The sequence below is a fragment of the Anas acuta genome, chromosome 2 (genome assembly GCF_963932015.1).
Source record: "Anas acuta chromosome 2, bAnaAcu1.1, whole genome shotgun sequence".
Classification (NCBI taxonomy): Eukaryota; Metazoa; Chordata; class Aves; order Anseriformes; family Anatidae; genus Anas; species Anas acuta.
The window spans coordinates 45,270,640-45,289,372 of record NC_088980.1 but is presented as its reverse complement, the minus strand read 5'-3'; the positions used below and the strand labels follow the sequence as shown (position 1 = coordinate 45,289,372).

At 41.6% G+C, this 18,733-nt stretch overlaps 1 protein-coding gene across 6 annotated transcripts in view; it reads right to left on the bottom strand.

Annotated features, from left to right (window-relative positions):
- The window catches only part of DNAJC13 (DnaJ heat shock protein family (Hsp40) member C13), a 53,525-nt gene extending 38,565 nt beyond the window's left edge, over positions 1 to 14,960 (bottom strand). For 3 of the 6 annotated variants that reach the window (XM_068674549.1, XM_068674548.1, XM_068674552.1), the window contains exons 1-8: positions 14,769 to 14,959; positions 8,437 to 8,517; positions 4,015 to 4,090; positions 3,366 to 3,515; positions 2,984 to 3,025; positions 1,690 to 1,890; positions 309 to 515; positions 120 to 215 (exon numbers count right to left, since the gene is read on the bottom strand). In XM_068674549.1, the coding sequence (XP_068530650.1) occupies positions 120 to 215; positions 309 to 515; positions 1,690 to 1,890; positions 2,984 to 3,025; positions 3,366 to 3,515; positions 4,015 to 4,090; positions 8,437 to 8,504 (840 nt within the window). In that variant the 5' untranslated portion in view covers positions 8,505 to 8,517; positions 14,769 to 14,959. Of the gene's footprint in view, positions 1 to 119; positions 216 to 308; positions 516 to 1,689; positions 1,891 to 2,983; positions 3,026 to 3,365; positions 3,516 to 4,014; positions 4,091 to 8,436; positions 8,518 to 14,435; positions 14,549 to 14,602; positions 14,625 to 14,768 lie in introns of those variants that run through there. The other 3 variants (XR_011093963.1, XM_068674551.1, XM_068674550.1) reach the window with 3 other exon arrangements.
- Between the last annotated feature and the right edge of the window lie 3,773 nt (positions 14,961 to 18,733).

Genomic DNA, 18,733 nt, shown 5'->3' with positions numbered 1-18,733 from the left:
TATTTTTCTACTCCATAAACTAAGGCCATCTTATGTACATCAAATTCTTATTATTAGAGCTTCTACTTGAAGAGTTTTTTTTTTTTTTAAAAAAAAAAAAAAAAAAGCTCCCCTCTTACCTCGCCTAAAGGTTTCAAAGTTGCAATGTTATAGGTAGCTGGATCCCGTTCAACTAAGCAAGCTTCTGTAAGAGCTAGTATTCTTTTCACAGGTTCCTTAAAAAAACGTTAGAAAAAGGAAAGGCATGTTAGAAAAGAGAATTTCTAGCGCTTCAGAGGAACTAAGTAAGTTAGGTGTGATATCCTTACCAAGTGTCTAGGTGTTATTTTCTGAACAACAAACTCTGCTAAAGACGTTACGGATTCATCATTGCTGTATTTTCCAAAGCGAAGATTCAAGTATTGCTCAAATTCTAAGGATTCTTTCCTTATCCTCAGAGAGATGCCTATGAAGTTGCCAGCATGCTCTATTGCACTTTTGATAATTTCCTCCCTCTGCTCAGATGCAAACAGGTGCTGCAAATTTTGATAGGAGACAAGTGAAATATGTGCCATAGCTCAAGTAATCATGGTTCCTGAAATAATCCTCCATTATACACCTGCCTAATATTACAGAATCTTCCCAGCAGTTGGGCAAGCTGGACTTGCCTTTACAAAATCCACAGTATAAAAAGAAAAAGTATTTATTACACATGAGAATGGCTATTAGCTGATTTACGTTTTCCTTTCAAAAAATTCCTAAAGGATTCCCTCCTACATATTAGCATGCCATTAAAGTAAAGGCTGCATGACCTGCCTGCCCTTTATCTATTTATCTATATAAAGCGCCTATCACCATATTGATAAACACTCTTTGGAACCTCTCTGATGGCAGGGATAAGAACAGGAGTTGGCCTGTTGGTACCTCAGCACTTCTGTTTCCAAACAATTAAAAAAAAAAAAAAGCCACAAGACACTGCAATAAATCTGAAGAGCCTGGCAGGAATGAGGAACTAGAGGGAACCACAGTGTGGTAGCCACATGAGCTATCTGTAGGGCTGCTATCCAGCCTTGCTAGGTGAGGTTAGGTCAGCTCTAAAGGACGTCATATGTTGACAGTTTTATGCCAGAGAAAAGCATGCCACAGTGCAAGAGCAAGGGAAACACTAGAGAAGTTACTCACAGTTTGCCTGTAGTGACTGAAGTAGCTATATTTAAGTTACCAATTTAAGCTGCCTGCACACAGAAACCCTTTTAAAATTTTTAAACCAACATTGCACTGTAGCAAGCATTTCCCAAGCAAAGTTGCTGAGTATCAGCTCAAAACCTAGAAAGACAGCATCACTATTGATTAATCTATTCCTGAGTAATTGATTAGGTTAGTAATAACTGCCTACCACTTTCATAACTTTGTGAGTTGTCAGCAAATCCCATGTCCACCTTCAATTTATGTTTGCTACCCAAATATAAACAGTGTATTTTATACTTCATAGTTTTACATGCAATTAGAAAAAGCACACACTGTTCTCAAATGTTTTAACTCATTTCTCATTAGTATGAGAAAGAGGATTTAAAACCTGCCTGCAAGCCAAGCATCCACAGCTGCATCCTGAAGGTGCATGTACTTTATGCTCAAATTACACTGAAGCTTCATTACCGAATATGCAGCTATAAACATCCCAACACCACTCCAAGATATTTTAATACTTACCAATCTACTAAATCCTCCATAGAGGATACAGAAGCCTCCCTGATAGCCAGCAATATCAACAAAGCCTTCAATGTTTCTATAGTCATAGGAGCACAGGACTTTATTTGTTGCAGGATCAATTTGGTCCACACCTCCAGGAGTCACTTCTAGAATCACAGGTTTCCTCGTATCACTCCAGTGATGTTTGTAACAGTTGTACCTCTGCAGTGAGAGCTACTTTTAGACATCATGCACATGCCTTTACTACACAGCAATTGTATTCCAATCTAGTAGGCAGCATGGGTGTAAAGTTCAAGAAGTCATACCACTTCCCTCAGTGCTCTTATCTATATTGGTAACACTACGAATCAAAGGAAAGTAGCTACCTACTGGCAAGGAAGTCACAATACTCAACAATTAAACACCACATTTTGGAAGGAAGATAGCAATTCCAAGACAGGGATTCCAAGAAGCAAGTTTCTCTTACTCCAGAAAGCAGCCTAGTCACAGACTACGTGCATCTGTGGTTAGATATAAGGAAATATCTGTTGCACAAGATACTGTTACTCAGCCAGTTAAGATTCATTGAAAGAAACCTTATTGTTATAGTGCAAGCCTTTCATCTTCATACTCCATTACAAATACAGATTTACTAAAGCCAGCAAAATTAAGGTCCTTTGTGAACTGCAGTAAGACGAAAAGAACCTCCATATTCCAGCAAAGTTACTCTGCTCATTACTGAGGACTTACTGTGCAATGCAAGTTACAGAAGATATCACTTCAAGTATCTTGTGCTTGTAAAAAACAAGTACAAGGTCCAGCTCCTTGTATTGCCTTGCTTATTACCACATTACTGAGATTCATTAAATAGCAGTCTTGTCTTTAATCTAACCTAAAGAAATCCTCCCAGGAAACAATATTCTCACACCAAGCATTCAGGATGTTATGCAGAAAACTACTTGCAGTTCGAAAGTAAAATGCTGGAAACTGTAAACATTGAATATTGAATCGTAGCTTAATGTCTTTCTTTCCTCCAAGTAAGAGCTCCATGTGGCAAAGCTCTTTATTTCAGGAATAATATTCATTACATGTACCAGCAAGAAGCTAACGGCAAGTGAAGAGAACTCAAGTACTCTACCATTCAAGGGATTCTTGCTTTTGAAGAAATTCCAAATTCTCTCAAAGACAATTCAGATCCAAATTTAGAGTTAATAGCACACATAGCACTACTCAACTTAAGACATAACTTAACACTGTAGAAGCCTTCAGATCATTTCATTAAATAGCACACGATCCAAACAAGGCAGATACTTACCCGTCCTGTGATTTTTCCTTCTGAGAAGTCTGTCCTGAACCTCTGTTTAAAAAAAAATAAATAAAAAATCATGAATGAATACAAACATCATAGCCCATATATCCAGAAAATCTAAATATAGGCTAGCACTGTTTTAAGTGACTTGAACTAAGCCTCACTAAAGACTCACCATTCCACTTGTTTAATATATCCAGTATTTTTACCTTAATACCTGAGAATCACACACACCAGTTGCTGCAGCAGACACTAGATCAACACAAGAGCTCAAAAGATAACTTGCTTCTCTACTTTTTAATGTAGTATATTATGCTTTGTTTCCTTACAAGTTGTAATGATAATTAAGTACTTATTGCTTGTTTGAAGACAGAAAAAAAACACTTACTAGTGCCTCTGTAAGGAGTTCTGTTCTGTGCTCTGTGGAAAACTTCAGAGTTTCAGACTTTTTTCCACTTCCTTTGCGAAAAGTTAGACTGAATTCTGTTCCTTGTCCTTTTCCAACAGGAGAAATACTACAGATGTCTCCATAAGGCCACTAGACAATTGAAAGTAATTAGGTTAAAATCAGTCATTTTAAAGCTACATCTCTACTCAAAACCCCTTAACACCTATGATAACCAAGTAAGTTGCTGTAATGAGACAAGAGCTGGCATGCTACACAACAGCTTTAAATTCCGATTTGATACTCTACAAAGTAAGTAAGTGTCCCGCCTCCCTTGAGGGACCAAGCCTTACAGTGATCAACTTTACCCCAGTTCATTCAGAACAGCACATCAAAAAGCAAGCTATTACTAACCACCTAATAAAGACAAATTGCCTAAATGTACAAAAACTGTTGGTTATTTGTAGATTCAGTGATGGGAACAAGAGTTTTCTGTTATGCTTGTTTTTGTAGAAGCTGCTCTATCTTCTGGTTCTACTCAGATCTTGGCATTCTGTCTTCAGAAGCTACCTAGCCTGACGTCATTCGCTCTGAATAGTGAACAGAAGCCAGAAATCAGTTCTGAATAGCCACGTTCAAAAAGGGTATTTACCTGATTTGTAACTTCTAGAGTGTTGGGATTGTATGTAGTGATGGCATGGGTTCCGACTGAAAAGACTCTCTTATACCTAGAATATAGAGGAGTGTGTTAGTTTACCCAGAAATCGAGTAAAATTGTTAGTTCAGTTTACCCTTAAAATATGCTAAGATATTCTGTTCTATATATCCATAAAGAGGATATACAAGTGAAACACTACTAAATGTATTTCCTGATCACTGCAGCTAGAGCTCAATATGCAGCGAGTCACTGTACATCAGTGTACAAGCACGTTAATGATTGACTGTCATAGTGCATAAAGAAGCATGAGCTAAAGCCAAGTAGTTTGTATATATAAAAACTTCCCAAAAGGGAAGCTTTACCATGGTTTTACTCCCTAGACATGATCTGTACTGTCTCCTGAACCAACTCTTTATATAGAGACTTTCAAATTCCTGAAACAAAATTTTGCAACGTAAGTAATCAGAATTTGAAACAAATTATTACTAATGCTTTGCTGATCATACAAACTTCTTTTAGGATAGCTCTGTCTAGAAGTAGTCCTATGGAGAAAGCCAAGCCAAACCAGAGCTGATTCCATCAACTGTCCTCTAACCAAAGAAACAGGACCTGAGCATGGATACCTTTCTTGAACCTGAACCAAATAACAATACTTTGGCTAGCTGTCCATATTAAAATTGAATCAAAGCAGCTAAGTTAGTTCTTGGTAAACTGAGGTTTACCAGGAACAGAGTAGGATCAATGAAACAGCTGACTAACTACTCTGGATCTGCGCCATACTAGACACTGCATCGAGGAGCAGATCCTTTCTTCTCTCTTTCCCAGTGTTCTTGTGCTACAGTCCCCTCTTCTCTCTCGCTTGCCAGGTCTGTAGCACAAGCCATCACTTCTGCATAAGATCAGGCTAAGGATTTCTACTAGGGCTGCAATAAAAGCAATAGCTTGCACGACCTTCAGATAAATTACTGCAGTTAATGAAGGAGTAGCTCTGAAGATCTGTTAATTGACCTATCCTTCCTTTTCTCATATTAGCAAGGTCAAGTGTATCTGCTTGACACAGTCCATCTCACAAACCTCACTCCCTACCATTTTCAGCAATTTTATTTCAAATAAACTGGTGAGTTCAAATCACTGCTGGCCTAAAGGAGTTCATCTAGCAATTCAAGCAAATGCTTATTTTGTTCAAAGCTTAGAAAACCTGCAATATTGAACAGCCACCTTAAAGATTCATCTATTTGAAAAACCCACTTGTTTTCCCATATAGTTGAATTTTTCTATTTAGGATGTTATGATACCATTTAAGAAGCAGGTCAAGAGAAGTCATAGCGATGAAGCAGAACATTTGAAGTTACCCTGGCTAATAACTCCACTATATTCAGTCTGTCAATGAATGTTCTAGTTCTTCAAATACAATAAAATCCTCTAAATCCAACTGTTCCTGCTTTTGTTGCACAATTTAGGTTTTCTGTCTATTACAGGATTTGCAAATAAAGCTTGTTTATGCTCTTCTTAAAAACTTATCACAAGCAATAAAGCACTGTTTAAGGTTTTATTTGCTCACTTAAACTGAAGTGCTTCACAGTGCTTTGTGGCAAAAGACAGATCCTGAGGTGATCACATGTATCTGAAGACCAGCTAACAAACATAACAGCTTCTTCCTTCCCTCCCCACCCCCTCAGGCTCATGCCTATATTTCAAGATGTAGGAAGCATATTTATTATCCAGCATTCCTAACATGTGCTGTGACAACCAAACAGATTTGTCCATTTATCATTTACTTCCTCTCCCTAGGGAAATTCAGAAGAGCTCGTTCTTGTTGCCTGAACAGAGGCAACTTAGAAGTCAGTTCCTACACAAAGCCTAAACTCACTCCTTGACCAGACCTTCACCTATAAATATTAATACATAAAAATACCCGGTATTTATACCTCCAGGCTTTGAAGATTTCATCATTAATTCCCTCTAACTACTCTGCAGTGCAGCCTAGAGCAAGGCTGTTTTAAGAATAACATTTTGAAGCAAATATCCTTTCTTCCTATTAACTATTGCCTATTCACTACTTTCACAGCACTGTTGAAGTCAGAAGTTATATTTATCTAAGGTAGCTTCATCCTGATAAGTTATTTCATACCACTAACAACACATCAACTCAAGCATCATCATTTGTACTGCTAGAAAATATTCCAACTGCCATGCAAACAGCCTCCATTCAAAGTGCCAAACCCTGTGAATACTCAGTGATTCAGGCCCATTCAGCACTACGTATTAAATTACTGCTTTCTTTCTTTTCCATGTTATCAATGGATGACACTATACGGAGCAGTAAAGTACTTCTCAAAAATTAGTTACAAGGATTGCATAAAAGGAGATGTTAACATTGTGAGAACTGTGTGACTTCAGTGCTCAGAACAGTAGTATTCCATGTCTGCAACTATGAAGAGTGGATTTAAGCATTCAAAAATAAGCTGCTACTGCAACCTAACAAGCAGCAACTACTCACTAGATAATTCTTCCCCTTTCGTTATGTGTAAGAAAAAGAAAAAAGAAAGGGCAGTGAGTTTTCTTCCTTACGAGAACACTACCAAAGTCTGAGATCATCTTACTGTAACTTCAATAGCTCGCATCATGTAGGAGCAGGATCTTTAATGGAAGGCACTGCGCAAGAGCCCTACTCTGAGTACTGTGTGCTCTTACACTAAATGGCTCTATTTGAATGCATGCCAGATTTACAGATATGCACAGAAACTTCATGGGAAGAGACCAGATATTTTCTGCTGCAGGGATGAAAAGATTAAGAGGGAGAAATTCTAATGTTCTACCCCAACACAATGCTTTGTTGTTACTAAAGGAGAACAGTTTATTCCCACAGGGATCCAAGCGTGTGGATCTCAGGTAAGACTTGATTTACACAAGTACCAGAATTCTAGCAAGGTAAATGTAACTATTTATTACAAATCACTCCCAAGGATCTGTCTTGAAAGAAGAAAGATTTCACCCTGAGAGAGCCGCTCAGTCCACTGTGAACTTTGAACTATCCAGGACTTTAGCTTTTGCTTCAGAAAGGTAGAGAGCTCTGATTAGACACTGAAGCTATGTCACCATTCTTCAAAGCTCAATTGAGAAAGATTTGCAGCTGCCACTATGCAATCCCATCCTTCTTCCCAATATTCCTGCTCTTTCTTAGGAAGAATTCAGGAAGTATTATCATGAGAAGCTACGCCCTGGTTTCAGCTGGGATAGAGCTAGTTTTCTACGCTGTAGCTGGTATGGTGCTGTGTTTTGGATTTAGGATGAAAATAACATTGATAGCACACAAGTGTTTTGTTTGTTGCTGAAGGGTGCTTACACTGAGTCAAGGCTGTTCTGCTTCTCATGCTGCCCTGCCAGCAAGTATGCCCAGAGCACACAAATACCTGGGATGGGACAGAACCAGGACAGCTGACCCAAATTGACCAAATGGATACCTATCCCATACCATGATACCATGCTCAACAATAAAACTGAAGGGAGATGGCCAGGGGTGCTGCCACTGCCTGGGGACTGGCTGGGCTTTGGTTGCCTGGCAATGAACAGTTGCATTCTGCATCACTTTTTCTTCTTCCCCCTGCTTGTTAAACTGTCTTATTAAACCAATAATTTCTCACACTTTTACCTTCGTTGATTCTTTCCCCCATCTTGCTGTGGGGGGAGCAAGCAAATGACTGTGTGGTGTCTAGCTACCCGCTGGGTGAAACCCACAAGAATTCAAAAAAAACGTTTTCAACTAGCTGGCCAAACAGATTCAGACATCATCACTCAGGTATTAGAACAAAACAGAACTTGTCCTTTCGAGGTGCAGACAATATACCTCCTCTGGCTGATGTTCAGGTAACAAGCAGAAAATCTCGATGTTCCACAGAGCTACTATGCACACAAGAAGGATGGTGGGCAAGGATACCACAGAAATTCCTCTGCAGCTTCAAGAAGTATGCTGCTTAACAGCTGACTCCAAACATAGTATAACAGCAACCAGATGAGAGCTTAATAGGCAGTTTTATTAAGAGGTTCCTTAGCTTTTTTAGACAGAAGTACCACTGATGTCTCGTTTTTAGATCTAAGAGACCCCCAACTGGGATGGGGTGTATTTCTAGCAACAGAAGTCTTCAAATAGTCTCAGTTAGCAGTTTAACAGATAATCTATTACACAACATGTTAAGTATTACACTGAAGTGTGGGAACATGTGCAAAGGCAGGCTGAGACTCAACGTTTAAAATCCAGATTGATTCTGCTGAGATACAGCCAGTTCAGAGTAACAGAAGTCTTCAGTTCAGTTTTTACTTATGAATACAGGAACTACATAGATAAATCCAATAACGAAGAGGAGAAATACCACACACAACATCAGTTAAAAAAAAAAAAAAGGTTAAATTACTTACTTTCCCCTCCATGAATGTTTTGTTGTGTAGAAACAAGCAAGATCTCTGTTTTCTCTTATTATATTCATTTTGTGCAAAGACCTGGAAACAAGAAGGACATCCTGTTTATGCTCATGATTTTCGTTCACAACCAAAGTTCACTAGTCATCAATGTGCTTTAAGACACTCAAGTTGCTGCTCTGTCAATTCCACATAGAAATTAAGAATGCTTGTTAGCAAACAATACATCAATTAAGTGCTTGATGAGTTGAACAGGGATTGCTTCCCCTCAATCTTGTTATACCAGTTGCTTTTTAAACAGCATAAGGGCACAATAACTTGCTCCCTACCATTTGCTACCTTATTACAGTCACACTTTTCCCATACCTTTGCATACTCAATCACATTTTATGCCATCTCCAGAACACTCAATTCCTGGCAGTTCTTAAACACCAAGATGATTCCAGTAAAGTATCTTACATCTGTAACTAAACTAAGCCAGATTTCTATTGTCATTTTTTAAACAGTAAGGAGAAACTTGGAGAAAAAAAAAAGAACAGTGCGTTTTCCAGTCTGAAATGGAATTTGAAGTTGAGAAACTTATTAGCCAAGCAGTGTGATTAAAGAGCCAAGTACCCTTTCTGTCCTGTAAAAGTTTAAGCAATTCCACCACTAACATCTTGACATGCTTATTTCACACATAAATGCCTACTCCCTGAACACAGAGGAATTTAGTGAAACTTGCCCACAACTGCTTAACTGTATCATTACTTTAGGAGCTGCTAAACACCTTCTATGATTGCAACTCCTGCACACCATACACTTGGGAAGTCAGGCTTCCTTTTACTTCACTTTGCTGTTATTACACACGCCAGGCACTTCAGAGCGAAATTGTTACTCTCAGTTTACTGCTACAGCATTAGTTTTATTTTTGAACATGTCAAAACACGATTCCCTACTCGATTGCTCTGACTGGTACTTCTACAGCAGCATCCTCAAAACATCACACTATAGAAAAAGGCAAAAATTCACATCCGTTGCTTGCTTGAAGCAACGCTGAAGTAACTCAATCCCAGTCGTGGTACTGCAGGAAATAGAGTACAAATCCAGCTACCTTTCCGCACTCAAATGATTCTACTTGCTCAGCAAAACGAAGCTTCCTCATTTTGAGATGGCTGACCTGCAACATTAGGTCACTGCTCATTTCTACTCTCTACAACTTAAGGCTGTTTTCTTTCTGAGCAAAGGCTGTAGCGGTTATGTAGTCATGAATGTGAAGAATGGATAGCCTGACTGAAATGAGCGTGCAAATTCCTTCCTTCAGGTGAAGAGTCAGCACCATCACCACCACCTAGTGAAGAGAACTTGTGGTATTGCCCCTGGGAAGAGACAAAAGCAGCATTCACATATTTCAGTGACTCAATCTGAGTCGAATTCTCCAGAGTTAATACCCAATTGACCTATAGCAAGCTAAATTCTCTAAACACTGCTTCAGGAGAAGTTAAGATGTTCAGCAGCACTGTTCCTGTTTAAGAACTATGCTGTATTATTTTTTTCCATGAATAGCATCAAAACAGTACACTTAGTCCAAACTACACAGAGCTTGCTGTATCGTGGCATCCTTTAGACACAGCACTTGTGTTTTTATTGTTAGCTTTCAGCAGGAAGTGCCAGACACAAGCTTCATGCCTCCCTTTTTAACCTGTTTTCTTGACACTGACTGGTGTATCAGCAAGTAGAATATAAACTTAAAACTCCACTGAGCATGGGATTGTAAATTCTATTTATCTGTAAACCCCACAGTTTTCCCACCACCAGCCTACTTGAAACGGCTCTGTTGTCTCCCGGACCTGAACACCACCTGCTTTACAGTAGAGAGAGGCGTTACCACACTTGCAGGGCAAACATCTAGCTTTTATTCTGCTCTGAGAAAAACTCATTTGTGAGCTCCTACCAGCAGCTTCTATTCATTCTGACACCAGCATCTAACTAGACTCAGGGTACTGATACATAAAGTATTGTACATGTACTGGAAGTGAGAAATCCACCTGACTTTTTAAGACTAAAAATATTAAAACCATTAAGCTTTGAGGCTTTACTCACTGTGTTACTGGACAGCAATTGGAGCCTTTTTTCCTACTCAGAGGACCAGCAGAAAGGCAAAATATGCCAAGATTTAGTGCACAAGAATTAATTGATACATTTTCCTGCTGTTTAACAGAGAACAAGGCTAACAACAGCCTAGTGTTCTGAGCTGCTGTGTTAAAGTTCAGCAGATATTTTGCAGTTGTCTATGGTTCCACAGTAAGGGCAAGTTTAATGTCAGCCTTTTAGATGCATGAAACACAAGTTACCTGCCTTTAGTCACACACGGTTATTTTAGTACCTGAAATAGCACAACCACTACCTTTGCAAAGCACATCAGGTTTTTATTAATAAAGATTAGCCATATTGACAGCATAAGTGATAGAAACCCACTTATCCATATTAAATCACCAAAAGAAGAATATTCTTACTGTTATCTTTACCTCTTCCCCCTGCATCTAAAATAATCCCATTTTTCTGTCAAGTCAACTTTCTAAAAGTGAATGCTTCATTTCACTTTAAACAGCATCCAAGACAGTAAGTCGCCAATTTTAATTATTTAGTGCCTGTGGCATTCAATAATAGAAAAATCAAAAATTCAAAAGTTGTTTTGAACATACTGTAGCACAGCTATTGGTTATCCCATATACATAGCTCTCAATTTAATATGAAATGCTTAGTTCAGTTCTATTCCTACTGGACTAAAGGCAACAATAACTTTGAAAATAGTATTTTAAAAACACGGCTCATCTGTTTAAGGAAGAGAGCAGGTTGAACGCTGAATATAGCCAAAACAACCTGAGGTTCCTGCAGGCAAAATGTAATCCATGACTTGGAACTTCATTTCTGAGCCTAGCAAATTCATTCCCCCAATACCTGATTAGCCAAAAAGCAAATTACAATACAGAAGTTCAGCAATATTTTTCTTTCTGGTTCTTTTAGCACTCTAAGTAGCAGTGGAACAGCTTTTGGGGAAGAGTTGAAACTGCATCTTCATGTTCTGCATGTACCACAAATAGCAAGCCTTAAAATTAAAGGGACTGAACTGCTGCCAGGACACCCCTGCCTCTGAGTTTAAGCTACATGAATAGGTGCATTACACAAGCTGCGTTCAACTTGCATATAGTTTTCACTTCTCCAGTATTTCACATCCTTCAGACAGAATTACCATCTGGGAAACCAGAGTCTATTTCAGGAAACAGAGACGAGTCAATCTCAAACAAATACTTTCAGAGCTAGAAATGAAGCTGTAACTTTGCAGGCATCAAAGCGATAGGCATAGCTGTAATTACTTGAACTAAGGGATGCTTAAGCATAAAGTCAGGAGTTTGGCCGTGGGTTCAAAGTTTAGTACAGAATTCAGCTGGCTTTCTTCCTGGCTACATTATCCCTACGCTATTAGGAAACTTCCATTTCTCTCCTAAATGAAGGTTTAACACCAATGCTAAGGTAGCACTGCAGGGCCCTCAAACAAGATTATTCTATTACACCATCATGCTTGGAGGGTAGAAGCGTTGATAAGATTATACATAAAGCTGAAGTGTGACTTTCCTGAGAGAGAGAGAAGACATACTAAGAGGATAAAAAACAGGGACCGACTGGACAGAAGCAAAAGCAAGGCACTGAGACAGAACGAGGTTTTGTCTATCTGTGGTTCTACATACATATTTTTTAGCTAGACGTTCCAGTATCAAACTCCTGTCATTTACACATCTGCTGAAGATTTTGAAGGCATTACTTATGCAGTTCTTCTGCACTGAAATGTTTCAGCCAACATAGCAGTGAAAGAGGTAGATTAAACCTAGACAGCTAACTGGCAGTTTCACTTTCGGCCAGATTCTTGAAGAAACATTAAACTCTTCCCTATAAAGGCTCTGCTCTTAAAGCACTACAGCATAATTAGCTTTGAAAACCGAGATTTATTCATCTCTTGCGCAGGGACTCATAGCCCTCCTTGCAAGATAAGAAGGACATGAGACCCACACAAATCCTTAACAGATAATTAGCACAGTCTGCCACAGTCACAGCAGCATCGCTGCCTTTGCTAATCCTGGATGCAAGCAGGCTGAGAATGCCAGCCGTGCTACTACCAGAAACAACAGTGCTAACACTGGTGGCCATCCGCCAGCTGACTGCTCCCACTCCCTTGGGAGTAAGCAGATTATTCCATACATGTTTTCTCTTTTCTGTCTACACTGGCTTTCTGATGAATCAATGAACCGACCTGATCCAGGAGCCAAACAGGTGAGTATGAGAACAAGAGTTTACTCACTGATGGATTTTAAAGAAGCGTTCCTTTCAGTCACAGTTTAGCCACCTTGCCCTATCTCTTCCGAATACAGTTCTATGTTAAGTATCATTACTAAGGCTGGATAATCACGAAGGTTTATTTTTTTATTTTTTGACTTGAGAACACTCTTTTCAGAAGCAAACTGAAAAGTGGAACAGTTGAATATTCAACACATCAAAGCACAGTTGAATGCCAGCCGAAGAATTGTTTTATTGGGTCAGTAAGCTTCATTTACTGAGCTCTAAATGCAGGTTAAAATAAAAGTTACTAGCTCACTCTGAGACAGATCTGACCTTTAAAACCAGTCTCCAGCATATCGCTTGAGACCTAGAAGTGCAATGATTCAGTCCCTCAGGACAACTGAGAGTTTGGAAACCGTGATGAATGTCACATGACACCCAGAGGAGCAAGTAATACATCTGAAATCATTTTAGAAATTTATTCCAGCAAGGCTAAAATGCAAGGTAAAGTTCCTGGAAAGTCTATGCAACATGGGGACAGACACTCAGCTCTGAGTCTCCAAGCACTCAGAAATTTGTTTCAAGTGGAAGAACTGCCAGTAATAGCCAGAAATTACTGATTCTTTTCCATTAAGTGCTCTGGCACTTGACAGCCCATATCAGTCAGGAACTGGACCAAGATGAAGATCTATAAAATGAAGCTGGCTAGAGCCAAGCACTGTTTTTATATCCATAACACTGGGCTTGTTACTGTGAACTAAGCCACAGCAACTCCTACCTGAGTTCAAAGATGAAACTAGCACTCCCTTGGACAGCCTTCCTCCTTCTCTATAAATCTCCCTACAATCAAGTAGCCTGAGGAGGCAGCTCTTAATCAGCCAGAAGCAAAAGTTCTTTGAAATGAAGGCTTTAAGTTTAAAACACTGAGTATTTTCTGAAATGCTGTAGTTCTAAATCAGCACAAATAGGAAACAAAGCAACTGTCTACTCAAATTTTGTCTTCTCAGACACTGCCACCAATCCATTCTGTGAGGAAAAGGAAAGAAGAAAAGGAAAAATATATCTCAGATGACCTTAACTTCAAAAGCAGTTACAGAGTGGAGAGTAACTGCATTCACGGGAAGACTCCAAATAAACTTATCTGCCTACGTTCTCCCAAGAAGCGCGCTGAAACATTCCCACAGCTCGACATCACGAAGCTGAAAACAAACCAAAACCAAAACAAAAGCTGGAACTGTGGCACTGAGACAACATCTCCCCAGCGCTGAGCTCGCCCCCCAGCGCGGGGCTGGCTATGGAGGCGGCGCAGCACCTGACAGGAGGATCTGCCCTGAAAGCCATCTCGTGTAACCGCTCGTTCCAAATTTCAGACAGGAACAAGCAAATGAAAAGCAACAGAGGGAAGAAATTCAAGAACTGAGAGAAAAATAAGAGCGTGAAGAGCAGATTTCCCAAGACGGACGTTCAATCCTGCTCATGCTCTGCAGGCACACTATTACCGCTCGAAAGATAAACAAATCTCATTTCTGTAAAAGCAAGCCTCCTCCGGATCTCTCCCACTCTTCGCAAATGGCTTTTCCAGAGCGTTTCACACCGACAACGTTTCGAGCCGAGGCCGTGGAAAGGAAGAGCAGGGCTGGCTCCTTAATGGCCACAGCGGCGCTCAGCCAGGCGAGAGCACACACCTGCCCCGCGGCTACAGGAGCTGCCTCAGGACCAGAGGGGCAGGGAAACGCCGGGCTGAGGCTGGGGGGACACTCAGCCTCCCTCCTCCTGCTCCGAGGCACGGGAACAGACGCGTTTGGGAGCGGGCACCCCCGCACCTCACCGCGGAGCCCGCCCCGCTCCTCACCTCACGGGGGGCAAGGGGGCTCCGCTGCCCCTCCCCCGCCCCACACAGCCCCAACGGCCCCGCCCGGGGCTGGGGAGGGGGGGAGGGAGGGAGGAAGGGCGGCCGCCTCCTCCTCCTCCTCCTCCTTCTTCTTCTCGCCCTCCCGTCCCCCGCCGCTGGGATTTACCTGGCCGGGGAGCCTGCGCTGCCCCAGCACCGCGCTTGACAGCGAGAAGGGGTGAAGGGCCGAGCCCTCGCCCTGCCCCGGCAGCCGCTCCGCTCCGCCCCGCTCAGAGCCTGGCTCTGGAGGCCGCCATCTTAGCTCCGGCGCCGAGACCGCCCTCCCGGCGCAGCCGCCGTCAGCCCGGGGCCCGTCACGGGACGCGGTCAGCTGATGGAGCCCGCTCCTCCTCCTCCTCCTCCTCCTCTTGCTCTGTCCTGCCCCAGCCCTGCCCTGCTCGGCCAGGAGCAGGGAGAGGCGGCTGTCACAAGTGCCCAGCTCCTTAGGGCTCGCCCTGAGAGCACGGAGCGTTTCCAAGAGCCCGGTAGATGGGGCTGTGTTCGCGCTTTCGCAGAATCATAGACTCAACTAGGTTGGAAGAGACCTCCAAGATCACCCAGTCCGACCTCTGACCTAACACTTAACAGTCCCCACTAAACCATATCCCTAAGCTCTACATGTAAACGTCTTTTAAAGACCTCCAGGGATGGTGACTCCACCACCTCCCTGGGCAGCCCATTCCAATGCCCAACAACCCTTTCAGTAAAGAAGATTTTCCTAATATCCCACCTAATCCTCCCCTGGCACAACTTTAGCCCATTCCCCCTCGTCCTGTCACCAGGCACATGGGAGAAGCAAGCGCCCTCAGCTCCAGCCTCCATCACTGCCCATGGGGGCAGAAGTGGGGCAGCCAGCGCTCCCCTGCCTCTTCCAGCTTTTCTTTCTCCCTGTAGCAAGATGCTCTGCCTCATAACACACTTCTTGCAACAGCACATCCCTACGTTTTCCTGTATGTTTGCCTGAGCATTGAACCCTTTGCCTCCGTGCTCAGCTTGATGGCGCTTTTGAAGCCCCCCTAAGGCAGCAGTTGTGGGATGCTGTTGGCTTCCAGGGCAGAGAAATGGGGTGCTCCTCACCGAAGTCGCCTTAGAAAGTTTCTAACCCATCCCTCCCTTCTGGCACATTGCTTCTAGCATTGTGAGAGGGACTTGTCTTTTCTCCTGGTACCCTAGAGCTCACAGGTAGCCAAGTCACGTTAGGCAATTTGTTGTACCTACTAGCATTGATTCAACTAGGAAAACCAAGCAGCACACAGAGAGAGGAAAGCAGAGGGAGTACTGCCATTCACCTGTACTTCTTATTTTGCTGTTAGAGGCTCCAAATTGATAAGCAAGGAAGCCAAGCTACACACAGCCCTTCCCTGCACCTTTTTTCTGGGGGCTTTTTTAAGGCCTGGTTCTGCTCCCAGGTGGATAAGGCTTTACGAGCTCCAGGTGCCAGAGGCTGGAACATCTCCTCCCTTCTCTAATGAGAAGTGCTCTGGGGGAAAGAGCACTGTTGATTTACCTTTCTTGTGGGAGATGAACCCATTTTATTTGGCTGTTGTAACTAGCTAGTGCTTCTCCCTCAGCTCTCCTTGGAAGGTCTGAGGAAGTCAGCAACTCCTCCTATTAATTCATCACCTTTAGCCCTCTGAAAAGTTGTGAGCTTAACTTTTAGTCTGATTTCTGTTTGCTTGAGCATGGCTTGGATTCCTTCTGTTGAACTCTGGCTCCAAGGCTCTTCCTGTGCCTTGTTTTAAAACAAGAATAGAGATTTCTGGAACTGCACCTCCAATATGAAAGCAAGAAGCTGATAATGGTGTCAATGGTGATGCTTAGGGTACAAAATACTGCAAGTTTTCAGCATAGTGTGGTACCCAGGTGGGATGAGCACTTTGCAGAGCTGTTCTCTGGCAGCTGCATGCAGTATTGGGAGTCCCCTGTCTCAGGATCCTGGCGGTAGAAGTTGTGGTAAGTGCTGAGTCTTGGTATTTATTTTATATAACTTTAAGTCTTAGGAGCCTGTTCTTTTCCCGTTACGGAAAGAGTAGGTTATCTCATGCTTCTCATAATGACCACTGGTCACATGTGCTAGAGCAGAGTGTATCTCGTGTAGATGTGGTTGGGGAAAGTCTTGGTGTGTGTGTACAAGCCAGTGTCTGCTCTGGTAGGAGAAGGTTCCTGTCAGCCGCCATAGTGGGACTGTAGTTTCCTTATTGTCTGCTCCTGGGGCTCTCCTGCTAAGAAATTGTGACACAAAGTATAGAGGAGAAGGATGAGAAATGCCTCTAGTGTTTATAATGTAAGCCAGAGGGGAGAAGGACATGACTAGAATAGATAAGGGTTGCTGCAGACCTCCTCAGAGGGCCCTCGTGATGAGGGAGCCCTCTATGTCCCACTTCTCATGAGGTAGGGTATGAAGTGGCTACTGGCAGGTGAGAAGAGCTCAGCGCTAGGTTGCTGTAAATCATTCCCTCAGAATACACATTTGAATTCTGTGTATTTTGGAGGTGTTTTTTCAGTATGGCTTTCTGTAAGATCTTCTGTTGGAGCTTGCAGTGCACTTGGGGAGCTTGGTGGTGGTCTTTTCATACGTTATTCTCTTATTTTTTTCCCTTGGATTTTTCCATGGGATTATTGGGGTTTGGTTGTGTCTTTCTTGTAGGGTGTATTCTTAGTTTTTGGTTGGATTTTGCGTTGCATTTTGAGGGGTTTGGTTTTGGCTTTTCAGTATGATTATTTGTCAGTTTTTCTGTTTGATTTTGCAGTGTTTTTTTGGGGCTTGGTGGCTTTTCTGCAGCCTTCCCTGAAGTTTTTCCCTTTGAATTTCCAATGGACTTCTGGGGATTTAAAGTTAGGTTTTCTGCAGGGTTTTCTGTCAGTTCCTCTGTTGGGTTTGGCCTTGAATATTTTGTGTTTGGTGGTGGCTTTTCTGTAAGGTTTTCTCCCAGTTTCTCTGTTGGATTTCACAGTGAAATTTGTGGGACTGGAGGTGGCTTTTCTGTAGGGTTTTCTCTCCATTCTTCTGTTCAATTTTGCACTGGATTTTGGGGGTTTATGTCAGGATTTCTCTTACGTTATCCCGTGAAATTCTTTGTATTTTGGGGCTTTGGTTTTCTGTAAGTTTTGTTTGCTTTAGAGTTGGATTTTCTGGGGTTTTGTGGTTGCTTTTCTTAAGGGATTTCTTTATATTGTTCCCTTGGAATTTACATTTTTTGCTTTTTGTGTGTGTGTGTCTGTTGTCTTTTCTGCAGGGTTTTTGCCAAGATTTGCTTTTGGATTTTGCAGTGGGTTTGGTGGGTTTAGTGGTAGCTTTTCTGTAGAGTTTTCTTTAAGTTTTTCTGTTGGATTTGGCATTGCATTTTTGGGGGTATTTGGTGGTTTTTCTGTAGAGTAACCCTGAATCCTTCCCTTGTGTTTTTTTTTTTTTTTTTTTTTTTTTTTTGTCTAGTGGTAGCTGTCTGTAGGGTTTTCTTTAATATTTTCAGTTAGATTTTGCAGTGGATTTAGGGTGTTTGGTGGTGGCTTTCTTAGAGGGTCTTCTCTTACTGTTTCTGGTGGGTTTTGCATGGGATTCTTGTGGTTTGGTGGCTTTTCTGTACATATTTCTGCCCATTTTTCTGATGGATTTTGAGTAGAATTTAGGGTTTATTGGTGGCTTTTCTGTACAGTTTTCTCTCACTTTCTTCTGCTGGGTTTTGCACTGGGTTTTAGTGGTTTGGTGGTGGATTTTCTATATGGTTTTCTGTAAGCTATTCCCTTGGGTTTTGCATTGGAATGTAGGGGGTTTGGTGGTTTTTCTGTAGGGAACTTCCTAAATTATTTCCTTGGACTTTAGATTTATTTATTTTGGTGCTTGGTGGTGGCATTTCTGTAGTGTTAAGTCTTTTTGTTGGATTAAATGTAGGATTATGAAGAAATTTTGTTGATTTGTCTTGATTTTTTTTATAAGCTATTCTGTTGGATTTTGCAGTGGAATATTTGGGGTTTGTTGGTAGCTTTTCTGTGGGATTTTTTTTCCAAGATGGTCCCCTGAATTTGGCTTTGGAGTTTGTGACATTTGGTGATGGCTTATTTTGTATTTTTTTTCTCTTGGTTATTCCCATGGAT